Genomic DNA, 14226 nt, shown 5'->3' on the forward strand with positions numbered 1-14226 from the left:
CCTCTTTTAAAAAAAAAAAAAGCAAAACAAAATAAAACGCTGTTTTGAAATAGTGTGTGCGTGGCGCCACCTACCAGTCTAAAAAGGAATAACAGTGGCTAACAGATCGATGAGCGTCAGTTCGGAAGCACAGAGCGGCGCACCGAAGTACTTTCGAAGTCATTTGTGCGCCAGCACATATTACAGAGGCACGAGAAATGCAAAGTGCGTCCTTTAAAAACGAGGAGTGAAATCGTATAAATCCACGCTTTCGTATATATAGTGTGTGTGTCACGGACTGAGCGGTACTAAATAAGCGTCCACCCAGAATTTACGCCAGACGGAGGCTGTTGAGCTGAAAAACTGGACTGTTCAATCTAAATCCGGACATCTGCCCACCCTAGAGTGTAGTCTTTTATAAGTATTGCAAAATAACATGTTATGTACAGTACAGTCATTGACAAAAGACTTGTCACATAAGGACATAGTAACTTAAAAAGGCATATAACTTTATTTCTAATCAATCAATTGTTACAATGAATGGATCAATTTAATGCCAAGGGCTTTCACATTAATAACTGGGTGCAAAATGAAACAGTCAAAAAGTGTCCTGATGTTCACAGCTTGTTAAAGTCCATAACACCTGTTTTTGCAAGGACAAAAGTCTTGTCATGTCTTTTAATGATTCAACCAATCACAGATTAGAGGTTCACCTGTGTCAAATATTGTAATTAACATAATCCCAGGTGTGTATAAAAAGAACCCCAGCACACCAGACCTTCACTTGAAGTGCAACCTGACTTCTGACAACATGCCAAAGATTCAACCACAGACCAAGTCTGTTGCTGAGGTGGCAGACATCGTTAATGTATCCAAATGTCAAGTGGAGAGGATTAAAAAAAAAAAAAACTGGTGACGTTCATGACAAGCCCAGGTCAGGCAAACCCCGTAAGACAACTCTTTGAGAGGACCGTTTGTTGCTTCGAAAGTCCAGGGCCAACCCTTTTTCAACTGCAGCAGAGCTACATCAGAACTGGTCACCAGAAACCGCTGTGTCTACAAGAACAGTTTCTCGAATTCTCGCACGCAGTGGTCTCCATGGCCAAATTAGTGCTCAGAAACCAGCATTAACGAGAACACAACAAAAAAAGCATGTTGAATTTGCCAAGGCCCACAGCTTGCAGCAAGGATGGACAGTGGCAAAGTGGCAGAATGTTGATTTTTCTGACGAATCATCCATTGAACTACATACCAAATGCCGCAAATACTGCAGGAGACCTGTTGGAACCTGCATGAACTCAAAATTCACCCAGAAAACAGTCAAGTTTGGTGGAGGAAAAATCATGGTTTGGGGTTACATCCATGGGGGTGTTCGAGAGATCTGTAGAGTGGATGGCAACATCAACAGCCTGAAGTATCAAGATATTCTTGCTGCCCATTACATTCCAAACCATAAGAGAGGGCAAATTCTGCAGAAGGATGGAGCTCCTTCTCATACTTCAGCCTCCACATTGAAGTTCCTGAAACTGAAGAGGATCAAGGTGCCCCAGGATTGGCCAGCCCAGTCAACAGACATGAACATTATTGAGCATGTCTGGGGTAAGATGGAGGAGGCTTGGAAGACGAAACCAAAGAATCTAGACGAACCCTGGGAGTCCTGAAAAACTGCTTTCTTTGCCATTCCAGATGACTTCATCAACAAGTTATTTCAGTCATTGCCAAGATGTATGGATGTGGTCCTCCAAGCTCATGGGAGTCATACACATTATTAATTTTTTTTTCCAAGGCACCATGACTTTATGTTCTGATGTTATTGTAGCATGTTTGTGTATTCTAAATGAAGTATATGTATAATTTCTACATTATTTTTGTATATGACAAGACTTTTGTCCAGGCAAAAGTTGACCTTTCTGTCCTAATTACATGACAAAACTCAATGAATGATGCAAAACTTTATTTTGGTATAATAAGCATAATCTAGAGGGCTTTGCCTTTACTTATAAGCCATTTCTGATTCCAACTGATTAACTACAGGTCAAGTTATTATTTGTTGTTCCTACAACTTGGTTAAGCGACAAGACTTTTGTCAGACACTGTATATGGACGAAAGTATTGGGACCCCTGGCCATTTCACTTGCAAAAACTCTGACATCCCATTCTAAATCCATAGGCATCAACAGGGAGTTAGTCCCCCCCTTTGCAGCTATAACTTATATAATCTGCCACTCTTCTACTGAGGCTTTCCACGAGATTTTGGAGTGTGTCTGTGGGAATTTCTGCCCATTCATCCAGAAGAGCATTTGTGAGGTCTGGCACTGATGTTGGATGTGAAGGCCTGGCTCTCACTCTCCCACTGTATCCTGTAGTAATTATTAATTGCACTGTATCATGACTGTATCCTGCTGAACACATTTATATTTGGTTCTGGAACCAAATATGCATAAGACAATAAAATGTCTGTTAGCCAAAAGCTTTTTATTAAAAGTTATGAGATTTTCATAGACAGACAATGTACAGAAAATGCATACACAATATTCAATGGATAGATCTACTATGTAACAGATTATGTATGATTTTAAAATAAAATTACATTTATGATTTCTGAAACACTTCAATATATTATACAGTAAAACCTTGGATTGCGAGTAACTTGGTCTGCGAATGTTTTGCAAGACGAGAAAAAATCAAATAAATTTTAACTTGATAAACGTGCAAAGTCTTGCAATACGAGTATCACGTATACATTTTGTCTACCGAGCATCACGTGATCACAACTGAGTCGATGGTGGTTCTCTCTCTCTTGTTGCGGGATTGTGGGTAATTGTCTCTCATACTCGGTCTCAGTCGGCCTGCCTCACTCGTATAGTCACAATTTAGTAGAAAAGCACCACCTGAATAAGGGCGTAGCAGTACAGTGTTTAATGACAATGCAATGTCAAAAGCAGCTGTCATTGGATAGGTTCCTTGTTAAAGTCGCACAAAAAGAAAAAGATTCCAGTGAACCAACAGATAGTAGCGATTCCGTTAGTTATAGTGAGTCGTCCTACAAAATAACCCTCCTTCTCTCCTCTCTCTCATCTCCCTCACACCAGCCACAATTCTTTTCAAAGTTAAAGTGCAGGTTAATTTGTTTTATGTATTTTTACTTTATACTTCGTATTAATAATTTTTATATTAATATTTTTGGGTTGTGGAACGAATCATCTGAGTTTCCATTATTTTTAATGGGAAAATTCACTTTGATATATGAGTGCTTTGGATTACGAGCACGTTTCCGGAACAAATTATGCTCACAAACCAAGGTACAACTGTTTATAGACAAAAACAAATGTTTTCCTTTAATATCACTATATAACTATGGTAGTAGTTCAATTTATCACAAAACAAAAAGGTAGTTTTAGGATAAGTCAATAAGCGCATATAGCAAACATTTATTAAATACATCATACTTATTATGGCCCAGGTCAGGGCCGGATTTAGCCAGCCCCAGTAGGGGGTGCATGTAGAATATTGGGGGGGGGGCGAGTGTGGGTGAGCTTCTCTAATCATCTATGCAAAGAAAACTATACTAACTATGCTGTCGTCATATCAGTCCCCCTATCCATATCTCTATCTTCTCATTTGATCCATTTGATTTGCCTTACAGGTTTTATGTTTGATGCTCTACCCTCTGCATTTACCCAGGCTTGGGACCGGCACAAATAGGACACTGGATTGCAAAAAAACAAACAAAAAAAAAAAAACAAAAATGCAGCCTCAAAAGGGTGCAATCATTGCACCCTTTTGAGGCTGCATTTATGTTTTCTTTTTTTTTTTTTTACTTTTTAAATGTGTCTGTCTGTCTGCTTTTGTCTGATTGTCTGTCTGTCTATCTATCTACCCTTTCATTTTTTTGTCTTTTATTTAATTTATATATTTTTTTATTTCTTTTTTTGTGTATTTTTTGTCGTTTTTATTTCTTAGTTCTGTACACAGCATGGCTTATAACAATCATTAAAGCATCAGTCGTCTGCTTTTCTGTGCAAAAAGACTCAAATGCATCCATATCTAGGCCTGTGGTTATGGCCTTCTCGTGAGCCAGAATAACTACATTTCTTTTTCTTTCATGTAGCATAGTGCAGCGGAAGGGAGTAAGAACACGAGACAAAGTGGAGAAAGAGCTCTCGCATGATGCAGATGATATTCCAATCACAAGGGAGGTCACATACATGCGATGGAGCTGAGGAAAGGCATTCTTATAACCGTGTAGATATTTGCAAACGGTGGAGAGGTCTACAAACTCTACATTGCCATAATCATCAGTCTTTTTAAATTCTTTTTCCAACATTATTTTTGCTACAACAATCTCATTGGAAAGTTTGTCACTGTCACTTCCCGCCATTTTTTGCAACATCCAGAAAAGAGGGAGATTGAGGTTGAAGGCAATTAACTGCTTTCATGAGATCAAGATTACTTTTGGAGAATCTTGTCTCCATCTCTACAATAGCTATGTCCAAAATGTTGAGAAGAGCTCTCTTCAGAGCCTGGCAAGGAGTCATGGAGTCGTCTGCATGGCCTACAGTGGACATAGTGACACTATCTGTGAGCAGTGAGCTCATTGTTCTCTTTCTTTTAGCACCTGGTGCAGGCATGCTGGTTAATGCCTCGCTCTCCTCATCTCTCATCTGCTTCAAAGCCCGCAGAGATGCACTGACTACTTCTGAAGCACAGCACAGGTCAACAGAATGAGCCTGCAGCATAACATTTGCAGACGTCAACGAACCCAGAACTTTTAGGAGAAATTTTCCTATTTCAAAGAAATTATGCCTCCTTAACATTATCAATAACCCTGATGCCTCTATACAGATATCAATAGCAGCGGCTCTGTCCTCTGCAACTTCTGACAGGATACTCATAATAGCATCCTGATTCTCCACAAGGCACTTGGTCACATCATGATGGCTTGTCCACCTGATCTCCAACAGTCGTTTAAGGGAGGGAACATTATAGTTCTGTGACACATAATGACGGTGAAAAAATGAGTGCAGTGATCCTGATAGATCAAAAAAGGTTTCTGCACATGGCTCTGCTTGCATTGCATGGACCACTGCCAAGTGCAGCTGGTGGTTATAGCAGTGGATATAAGGAATATCCTTTCCTACCTTCTTTTGCAATAAGGCCTGAACCCCACCCCTGACTCCACTCATGACAGCAGCTCCATCATAGCACTGACTGATAATTTCAGCTGCTCTATAGCCTGAGTCAGAAAGATGCTCAAGAATTTGGGTGGTAATAAATTCAGCATTTAACTGACTGAGGTCAAGCAGACCAATCAGGTGTTCCTCTGGAATGCCTTTAGAGACAAATAAATCCGTAGCACTGCTGCTGGCAGCTCCGCTGCTACTGCTAGGTTTAGCTTTAGCAACCAGAAATCTGTGCATCGTCGACTCGTTACTTGATTCACTTCAACAAATTGTAAATGAGTGAGGAGAAAGAGAGAGAAGATAGAGAAGAAGAACAGAGTTATAGTAATTAAATAATTCCGGTGAGAGACCGCGAAAGAATAGTTATTTAGAACGATGTCTTTTTTTTTTTGAGTTTTGAGCTCCGTCGTGCCGTGACTGTGAGCAAGTGAGACGAGCAAGCAAATGAAGTGAGTAGCCACACCCTCCCTACATCTACCAATCAGTAGCTAGTTTGAAAGCGAGCAGAGAGCGCTCTGACCATTTTACTTAAAGTTTTTATGAAATTCGGAATTTTGCATGCCTTCACGTTTGGGGGGGCAGTCACAGCATTTAGAGGGGCCCGGCCCAGGTGGTTCCATTTCCCCAGGGGGGGCAATCTCCACGCTGCTGTTAGTGACCCGGATCCCATACCACCCCGCCCAGTACTGGGTGTCCTGTCCTCCGTGAGTGAACCTGATGAAGCGGACGCCTGGCCCATAATCTCGGAACACATGGGTCATCTGAAAGACAGGTCACAACGGCGGGTCTTAGATTTTATCAGTAAAGCTTGATGTATAAGATCTGACTGTAACTTGCAATTCGCTATGATTTCATAAAACTAATATTCAAAAGTAAAAACTGAAGGAAACTGCCACAAGTGCAACATCTGTGGTGCAAAAGAAATTCTGCAGGGACATGAATTTAAAACATTTTAATGAAACTTCCACCCATTGATCTTCCAATGGCTCAGAGGTAGATAATTCAGGTCCAGAAAGTCCAGACCAAGATTTTGTTTCAACCAACCAGTTGGGGACTATGATGCTTTATACTCAACTGGTTGGTTGAAACAAAACCTTGGTCTGGACTTTTGTTTTCTGGACCTGAACCAGCACCTCTGCAACTGCTTATCCTGGGCTGAGCAGCGAGGGGCCCTGAGGCAGCATAAAGCAGACCCTGGATGGCAGCCAGTCAAACTCAGAGCACACACACACTATCAGAGGGCTATTGAATAACCTAACTGTGGACAGTGGGGGGGAATCAGAATGCCCAGAACAATCCCTAGTGACATGATGAGAACACAAAGCCCAAACATGTAGACCAGAGGCAAAATTCATTTTTAACTATTTTTTTCTTCATTTATGTCCAATGAGCTACAGTTACAGACTTATTAGATTTTACTTATTCATGTTTAACTTGTATTCTATATTTATTATTAAGTCAAAGAAAAATTTGTGGGCAAAAATCTATCAATCTTCAATGATTTGAACATAACTTACATTTTTTTTTGTTAATGTATTTTGATGATTGCACATGGTCAGTAAAGACAGCTCTGTCAGTTGGCTTTTCCTTAGGTCTGCCCTGGCTGTTACATTAGGCTGGTGCAGGGCAAACACTTGCACACACAATCACAAACTATGGGGAAGTGAGACTCTAATCTTCCATGCAGGTTCAGGGAGAACATTTAGACTCACTTACCTGCTGCCATTGCATCTCATTCCACTGAGGGAATACTACACGATTTGGACGGAATCGCTTAATCACTTTGCGTTTGCGGTTGAGAAGCTCAACACAAATCTCATATTGACTTCCACAGTCGCAGCGGGGAGAATACCTGTCATACACATACCAAACCAGAAGATTAGTGTACCCTGAAAAAAACATAGCAACAGACACAGAAATACGAGCTGCTCTCACCAGTCAGATATTACGATATCAGGCTGAATCTCATCCATTAGATATGGTCCATACCCCTCTTTACTCAGGTCTATTAGCTGGGATTTTATGCAGGAGCTAAAACCAAACAAACAGAGAAAGGTGAAAATGTTTATCCTACAGTAACCCATGCAACATAACATAATACTGAAATTCTTCAAAAATATGTGAACAACATCCGAGCTCCACACAGGCATTTTTATTAAAACATCACAGTATTATGCACATATTAGTTTTAGATAACAGATGCAATGCAGAAGTTGAATACTGACCTATAAGAGGTAACAAAGTATTTTTGGACCCGTTCATCAGGGAATGGTCCAGGTTCGATTTTCCACTTGTCACCTCCATTCCTGATGATTTGCCAGCCACTGAAGCCCCCTTAATGAGAACAGAAATCATTTATATTAACCCAAGCCACTTGGGGGGGGTTTCATAACAATTAGCTAAAATACATATTATAATTTAACATATTATTACATGTATTTTCCATGCAATGCAAAGGTAAAATTAGACCATGTAATGATCATCAAAAGTATATTGATTATAATGTAGATGCATAATGTTTACATATAAACCCCCTCTCATTATATGAAGACAATGTGAAAATCAACTGTGAAAATCAACTTTAAAATAAAAACACCAAATTAACAATAGTAATGCACTGACATATGTGTTACTAGTGATTTAATCACTGTACAGGCTGCGGAGTTATACATTTCCACATGTACATCCACACAGTAGCGCAGAGTAGCGAAGAACATGAGCAGTCAGCCAGCATGTTCCCACCCACATGTGTGCAGTCTTGTGCCTGCCCAAAAGAGCCTTTCCTAGCCTATAAAGAGGATACTAAGTATTAATTGCTATTGCAAAATCTGTAGAAATTCTTATATTAAAAAGAATGAGTGTTTATCGAATATCTTCAACTGTACAGAGTAAATCAGTCTGAAAGTACCTAAATGCAGACGATACTCTGTCTCCAGTCCTTCTCTCCCCCCCCTTACCATCAGCCTTGGGGTTCTTCAGCAGGTTCTGCCTCCTCTTACTTAGGATGTAAAATTGACACCAGCCTTTAGCAGTTTTGTTGTCATCATATGGTTTAAGTCCTTCTCGCCGACACCTCCCTTTCCAGTAGGAAGTGCTGTCAACTATCTCCTTCCACTGCTGGCAAACAAGTCGGCAGACACAAACTACATCCTGGCCTGGGATATTAAAAAACACTTCCTCTAGCACTGCATCAGGGATTGGAGGCAGCTGCAAGTAATGCAAACAAGAAAGGAAGTGTTACAATTATTATTTTTTTATTCTGTGTAGCAAAGATGAAATTTAGAAAGTCCTGTCATGTTCTAACCACTTCTACTAGTCTGGGCTGCAGAGGGCCTAGAGCCTATCCCAGGTGGGACAGAGCAAATGGCTGGCATGCGGGACAGAAAATGCAGTGCAGAATAAAATCTGTGTAAAATGACATATTACACACTTAAAAACAGAAAAAAAACAAAATTTCCCCAGAATTTTAAACTTTATTTATGAAGACAGTTTGTGATTTGCTTGAAGGCTCACATTAACAAGCTATTTAAAAAATCATCTGAGGACCAAGGGAACATATGAGATACAAAATCTTAAGCCACTGTGAACTGTACTGTGGATCAATTATGAGTGCTTCATTGTCAGCTAAAGAGGCAATTATGGACATTTTGTAACAATTTCACTGAGGGAAGTCTTTGATAATACAATAACAACCATCTGTCACAGATATGTACTAATGTGAATTATGAAAAATTCTTTCAGGGAGATATTCTAAGATCATTACCCCAGAGGTAAAACATAACCTCATCTGATGTCTGAGTTTGACTTAAAAATGACACACACAGGAAAACTCATCCCTGGATTAACCTCTAACCAATTTTTAGGTGACAAAAACCAGTATCCCTTATAACATAAACAACAGGCCAAGATTTCAAGATTTTCAGGATTTAAAGAGGTTTATTCATCATGTACACAGTTGTTCACATACAACATGTAGTGGAATTTAACCCTGGTCACTCCAAGCAGCTGTGCATGATAACAAAATATAAAGAAAAATAATAAGATTAAAAAAATAAATGTAATGTTCAGCTGTACATAATCTATACATAAATGACAGGTAAAAGGTATTGTGCTGTGCAATATAAATGTAATGTGCAAGAGGCCTGAGATATGTACTAACAATTTGGACAGTATGAAAGTAGTACTCATAGGACTATGTCAGTGGTACAGTGACTGAAGAGTCACAGAAATACCACAGAAAGTCTTCCAGACAGCCGGAGATGATGGAGCTGCGCAAAGAGTAAATAACTACCAACAACAAAATGTGTCCTCTGCATTTAACCAATATGTGACATCGTGACATAGCAGGGGGCAGCCAATTCAGAACCCGGGGAGCAGTGCTTGTGGGCGGTACCTTGCTCAGGGTACCTCAGTGGTGCCTTGCTGGTTGGGGATTCGAACCAGCAACCTTTTGATCATGAGTGTGTGTCCTTAACCATTAGGCCACCCCTGAGCAAAATTTTTTTACCACAACTCACTGATGGTTTGCACTCAGGAGACTGTCACGTTCCTTGCAATGTGACAATTGCATGTGCATGAAATGACATGGTGATATTACCTATGCACATTGTGCACGCCTAGTATTGTGGGCGACATATTGGCACACTGGGTAGCACTGTCACTGCACACCTGCACTTTGTGTGTGTAGAGTCTGCATGTTCACCCTGTGTTTGCATGGTTTTTTGGCAGATCCTCTGGTTTCCTTCCACTGTCCAAAACATTACGTTAAAAATCTTAAATGAAGTGCAGTACCGAAACTGACAGTATGTGCGACTGAGTGTGCACCCTGCAATATGTCGTTGGTTCCTGCCTCATGCCAATTGCAATGTATTATATTACATTTTATTATATTAATGAATGAGTTGAGTACTTGATTATTGATATAATCCACAGTGACAGTCCAAATCATCAGAAGATTATTACTCACCACACTTGCGTTTTGTCCCATTACTTAAAGAGTCTTCTTCCACTCGAAGTCTGAATCTGCAGAACAGTACAGTCATACAATATGGATGAGAAATATTACAGATGGGTCATTCCATGTCAAATCATCACACTTTCGGACCTCATCGTCACGGATTTTAACTAAACTTGGCATGCTGATTTGGTCACATGAGTAACTCATGAAACTGAAATTGGACATGTCTTGGAACAATATTGAGGGAGATGTAAGCGAACAAAGTTAACTTTTTTGGGGGGGACTATGACTGGCTATATTGACTTTAATATAAGCTGCACAGAAATGGTCCTTATATTGTTTTAAAGCTATTGAATAAATAATATGTCATCCCCATATGAATAATTATGTAATAATTGATTTAAGTTTTAAACATTCAATGACAAAAAAAACCTGTATTTCAAAATTTATCCATTTTTTACTAAAGCTAGCTCATAATGTCATGAACATCTCCAGAAAATTTGGTCTTTGGTTTTTAAGTTGTTGCTGAGATATCTTGACTTAAAGGTAGCGTCACATGGTTTCATATCACTAATACACTGAAATTTAAGGAAAGCTTCATTAATATCATTGCAGACACCTGTACTAGCCATACTATTGAAAAGGCCCACATGGCTAGTAAATATGGCTAATAAATGCCTGCATTCATCAGAGGTGAGTGGGGTGTGTAAATCGGTGCAGTGTAAGTGCACACTGAGGGAATCACTCGACTTTGAAAGCATCAAAGGTTGTGTCGTGGCTGCATATGATGATAATTGGTGGCTAGGATGTGTTGAAGAAACTATGTCCAGCACTGGAGAGTTGAGACTGAGCTTTTTACATCCTCATGGACCACCTCCATCCTATTCATTCCCATGCCATCCTGATAGACTTGTTATGGATCATCAGGATGTGCTTTTAGTAGCTGAACCCGTGACAGCAACAGGGCGGACATACACAATTTCAAGCAAAGACACAATAACTGCATCAAAGGCTCTGATGGACTAGAAATTGAGAGTACAGTCAGCCCCCGTGTATTCGCGCTTCGTGATTCGCAAATTCACAGATCTGCAAAAATTATATGCACGTTTTCTTTACGTATTTTATTGAATTGTACCTTGGTTACGTATATGAGTTCTGTCAATAAGTTCACAGTCATTTGACCTTACTGTGAATGCAAAAGAAAATGGCAGCCAATGCCGTGTTCTATGAAATAGTAGGGGTAACATTACTCATGTGCCAAGTTTCGTTAAAACGATGTGACGATGACACAGAATGACTCAGATAGCCACAAGCAGTTAATTAATGAAACACAACACAAACTGAAGCCTCCCACACCTTGTTTGACCAAGCCAAATTTTTTTTTAACTTTATTCCCTGATTCGCTCTCAAGAATCCCGAGCCCCACTCTACAACTTAGGGGCCCGCACCTATATTGACTAAACATAATTAATATAGCAAAGCTGCCAACTCTCAAACATCTGACTTGACACTCAGGCTTTCAGACTCTCACGTTCACGCAAGAAACCTTTCAGTGTGGAGTTGCGATGCAGCAGAAAAAGGGAAAGAGGCAGTCAACACAAGCAGAGCGCCAAAAAACAAGTGTATTTATTTCAGCGCTCCTAAACACCCATGCGTCATCACCACACCCTGCACGCATGAGCATAGGTAAGGGAGAATGAATTCTGGCGAAAAGGTAGGAGCCCCTACAACGGCAAATCTATATTATTCCGTTATAAACCATTAGCTGCATCAAAAGCCTATAAGGACTATTTACAAGGTAATAAAACTGTTACATGCATTTAAATGAGGAAGCATACTCTTCTCCAATTGAAAATCTCACGTCATGCAGCTGACAAAAGCTGGAAACCCTAGTATATAGGTATGTGAAAAGCGCGACCTATCATGGCCGCCTTTTCGTTCCAGATTCCTGTTCCACCATCGGGTCATCTGAGCGCTGGGTATACCCCGGAAAATACGCATTCTTATTGTATCACATTGCGGAATTCCGCGGTATTCCCACTGATAACATAGATGAGGAACCCCTCTTCGTCCCCGGTTTTGAATTGTTCAATTCTGTGTACATTTAGACCTTTTCCGGAAACGTTGAAAAATACACTCGATTTCAACATACAAAAACCACTTCAAAGGATTAAGTGACTCTTTTGAAAGCTAAATTGACATATTGTTTATCATTTCATCTTTCTAATCCTGCAGTTTCATAGCTTTCTATGGATCAGAAAAAAAATTTACTGACCAGAACAGGTGTTATGCCGAAAAAGGCATCCCTGCCGTACAATGCATGCCTGTCTCTAAATGACCGATTGGTCGCTGATCTGAAACGAGTTGAGCTACTTTGTCGAGTAAGGCTACCGTAGTGCTAATCAATAGCCCCAAAAATCCGTAAAACCCTAACTCTAACCCCCAAAAAAACCCAAAAAACCTCTAAAACCCTAACCCTAAGCCCCAAAACACCCCTAAAACCCTAACACTAACACCTAAAAAACCCCTGACCCCCAAAAAAACCCTTAAAAGCTCAACTCGTCGGAACACCGGCATGCATTCTAAGGCAGGGATGCCTTTTTCGGCATAACACCTGCAGCATACAGGATCGTCACGGGCCAAAAATCCTGAAATCTGCTGTGTGTTCATCAGTGATTTGTTGTATCAATATGCCATGATATTAGGGAAATATCTTAAGATGTGAAAAAGATGATTATATCCACTGAGTCGCATTTAATTAAGCAGAAGATAAGCGATATTCACATGGTCACGTGACCTAAACCAACAGCGGCGCCTGTTGATACACCATTCCAGTCTTCACCTTCTATCAATTTTATTTCAGACCAAGGACATACTTGGAATATATATTATTCTTTCAGATTGAAGAATATAAAGAGATACACCTTCCCTGAAAGTTTCATTGAGATATCTTGATTATTAAGGAAACTACAAGCGTTTTTATATAAAAAGTTAGGTATTTGGTCACAGTTTTCTACACAAATTCCATTTAAAAAAATAGGGCTAATTAGCGAACTTTTTTTGCCAATAATTTCCTTATTTGTATCTGAGTGATTTTGGTGTCATTGTCTTTGTTTATTCAAGCTCTTTCCAATGGTACCATTGGCATTTAATTTGGTTGAGTTTGAAATTTTTCTTCACATACCTATAGTATAATACTAGGGTGACCAGATAATCCATGTCAGGGAGGACACTCTGAGCTAGGACAGGAATTGTAAATTACCATTTCAATTAAACGGACTTGGATTTCACTTGAGCACCGAGTTCTTGCTGTGTGTTGATTGGTCAGTCTCCTATAAGCATGCATGTGTCACTAATGCTAATGTAAAACAGCTGGATGAGTCTTTCAGTCAAGGAAACAAACCAGTCAAAGCACAAGAAGAGCTGAACTCTTCAGCCGAGCACAGGAGCCTTTTAATTTGGAAGTAGTTTGTAAAACCCGAAGTAGCTCAAAGTGTCCTCCTTGACATGGATTATCTGGTCACCCTAATAGTATAGTAACCTGAATGATACGATTATTTCACTGTACAAGTGTTAACTTCAAACAATAAACACTGACTAATGTAAAAAATGACTAAACATAGTACAGTAACCTGCATAATACGATTATTTAACCGTACAAGTGGTAACTTCTAGTAATATACACTGACTAATGTAAAAAGACATAGTCACATACCAACACAATTTCTCTTCCAAACTGATATTCCTTTATACCGTGGGCGAGACGTCGCTCTAACACATTTCTTTCTTCACATTCTACTTTCGCATTCTTCTCGCTATGTACTTCCTGGAAAGAAGAGTTTAAGCATATGTTAACATGCACTTTTAATAACGAAACTAAAACTACTTCCTGTTCAGTTCTTCTTCACCGGTCTTGTAAGACACGTTATAGCAATGGTGCCACCTACCAACATGGACTGGAATAGCAGAGGATAACAGAGCGATGAGCGTCAGTTCGGAAGCACAGAGCGGCGTACAGAAGGACTTTCGAAGTCATTTATGCGCCAGCAAATGTTACAGAGTCACGAGAAGAGTCAAATTGGAGAGATGGTTAAGTGCCGAGTCATA

At 39.9% G+C, this 14226-nt stretch overlaps 1 protein-coding gene across 2 annotated transcripts in view; it reads right to left on the minus strand.

The window, feature by feature from the left end:
- Positions 1-2435: 2435 nt before the first annotated feature.
- Positions 2436-14226, minus strand: part of LOC111834356 (F-box only protein 44-like) — a 28054-nt gene continuing 16263 nt past the window's right edge. The window contains exons 1-7 of one of the 2 annotated variants that reach the window (XM_072713409.1): positions 13835-14038; positions 10129-10184; positions 8120-8369; positions 7388-7496; positions 7098-7193; positions 6879-7014; positions 3801-5923 (exon numbers count right to left, since the gene is read on the minus strand). In XM_072713409.1, the coding sequence (XP_072569510.1) occupies positions 5687-5923; positions 6879-7014; positions 7098-7193; positions 7388-7496; positions 8120-8369; positions 10129-10149 (849 nt within the window). In that variant the 5' untranslated portion in view covers positions 10150-10184; positions 13835-14038 and the 3' untranslated portion in view covers positions 3801-5686. Of the gene's footprint in view, positions 3443-3800; positions 5924-6878; positions 7015-7097; positions 7194-7387; positions 7497-8119; positions 8370-10128; positions 10185-13834; positions 14039-14226 lie in introns of those variants that run through there. The other variant, XM_072713410.1, reaches the window with a different exon arrangement.

This window comes from Paramormyrops kingsleyae, chromosome 6, assembly GCF_048594095.1.
Source record: "Paramormyrops kingsleyae isolate MSU_618 chromosome 6, PKINGS_0.4, whole genome shotgun sequence".
NCBI classification, from domain to species: domain Eukaryota; kingdom Metazoa; phylum Chordata; class Actinopteri; order Osteoglossiformes; family Mormyridae; genus Paramormyrops; species Paramormyrops kingsleyae.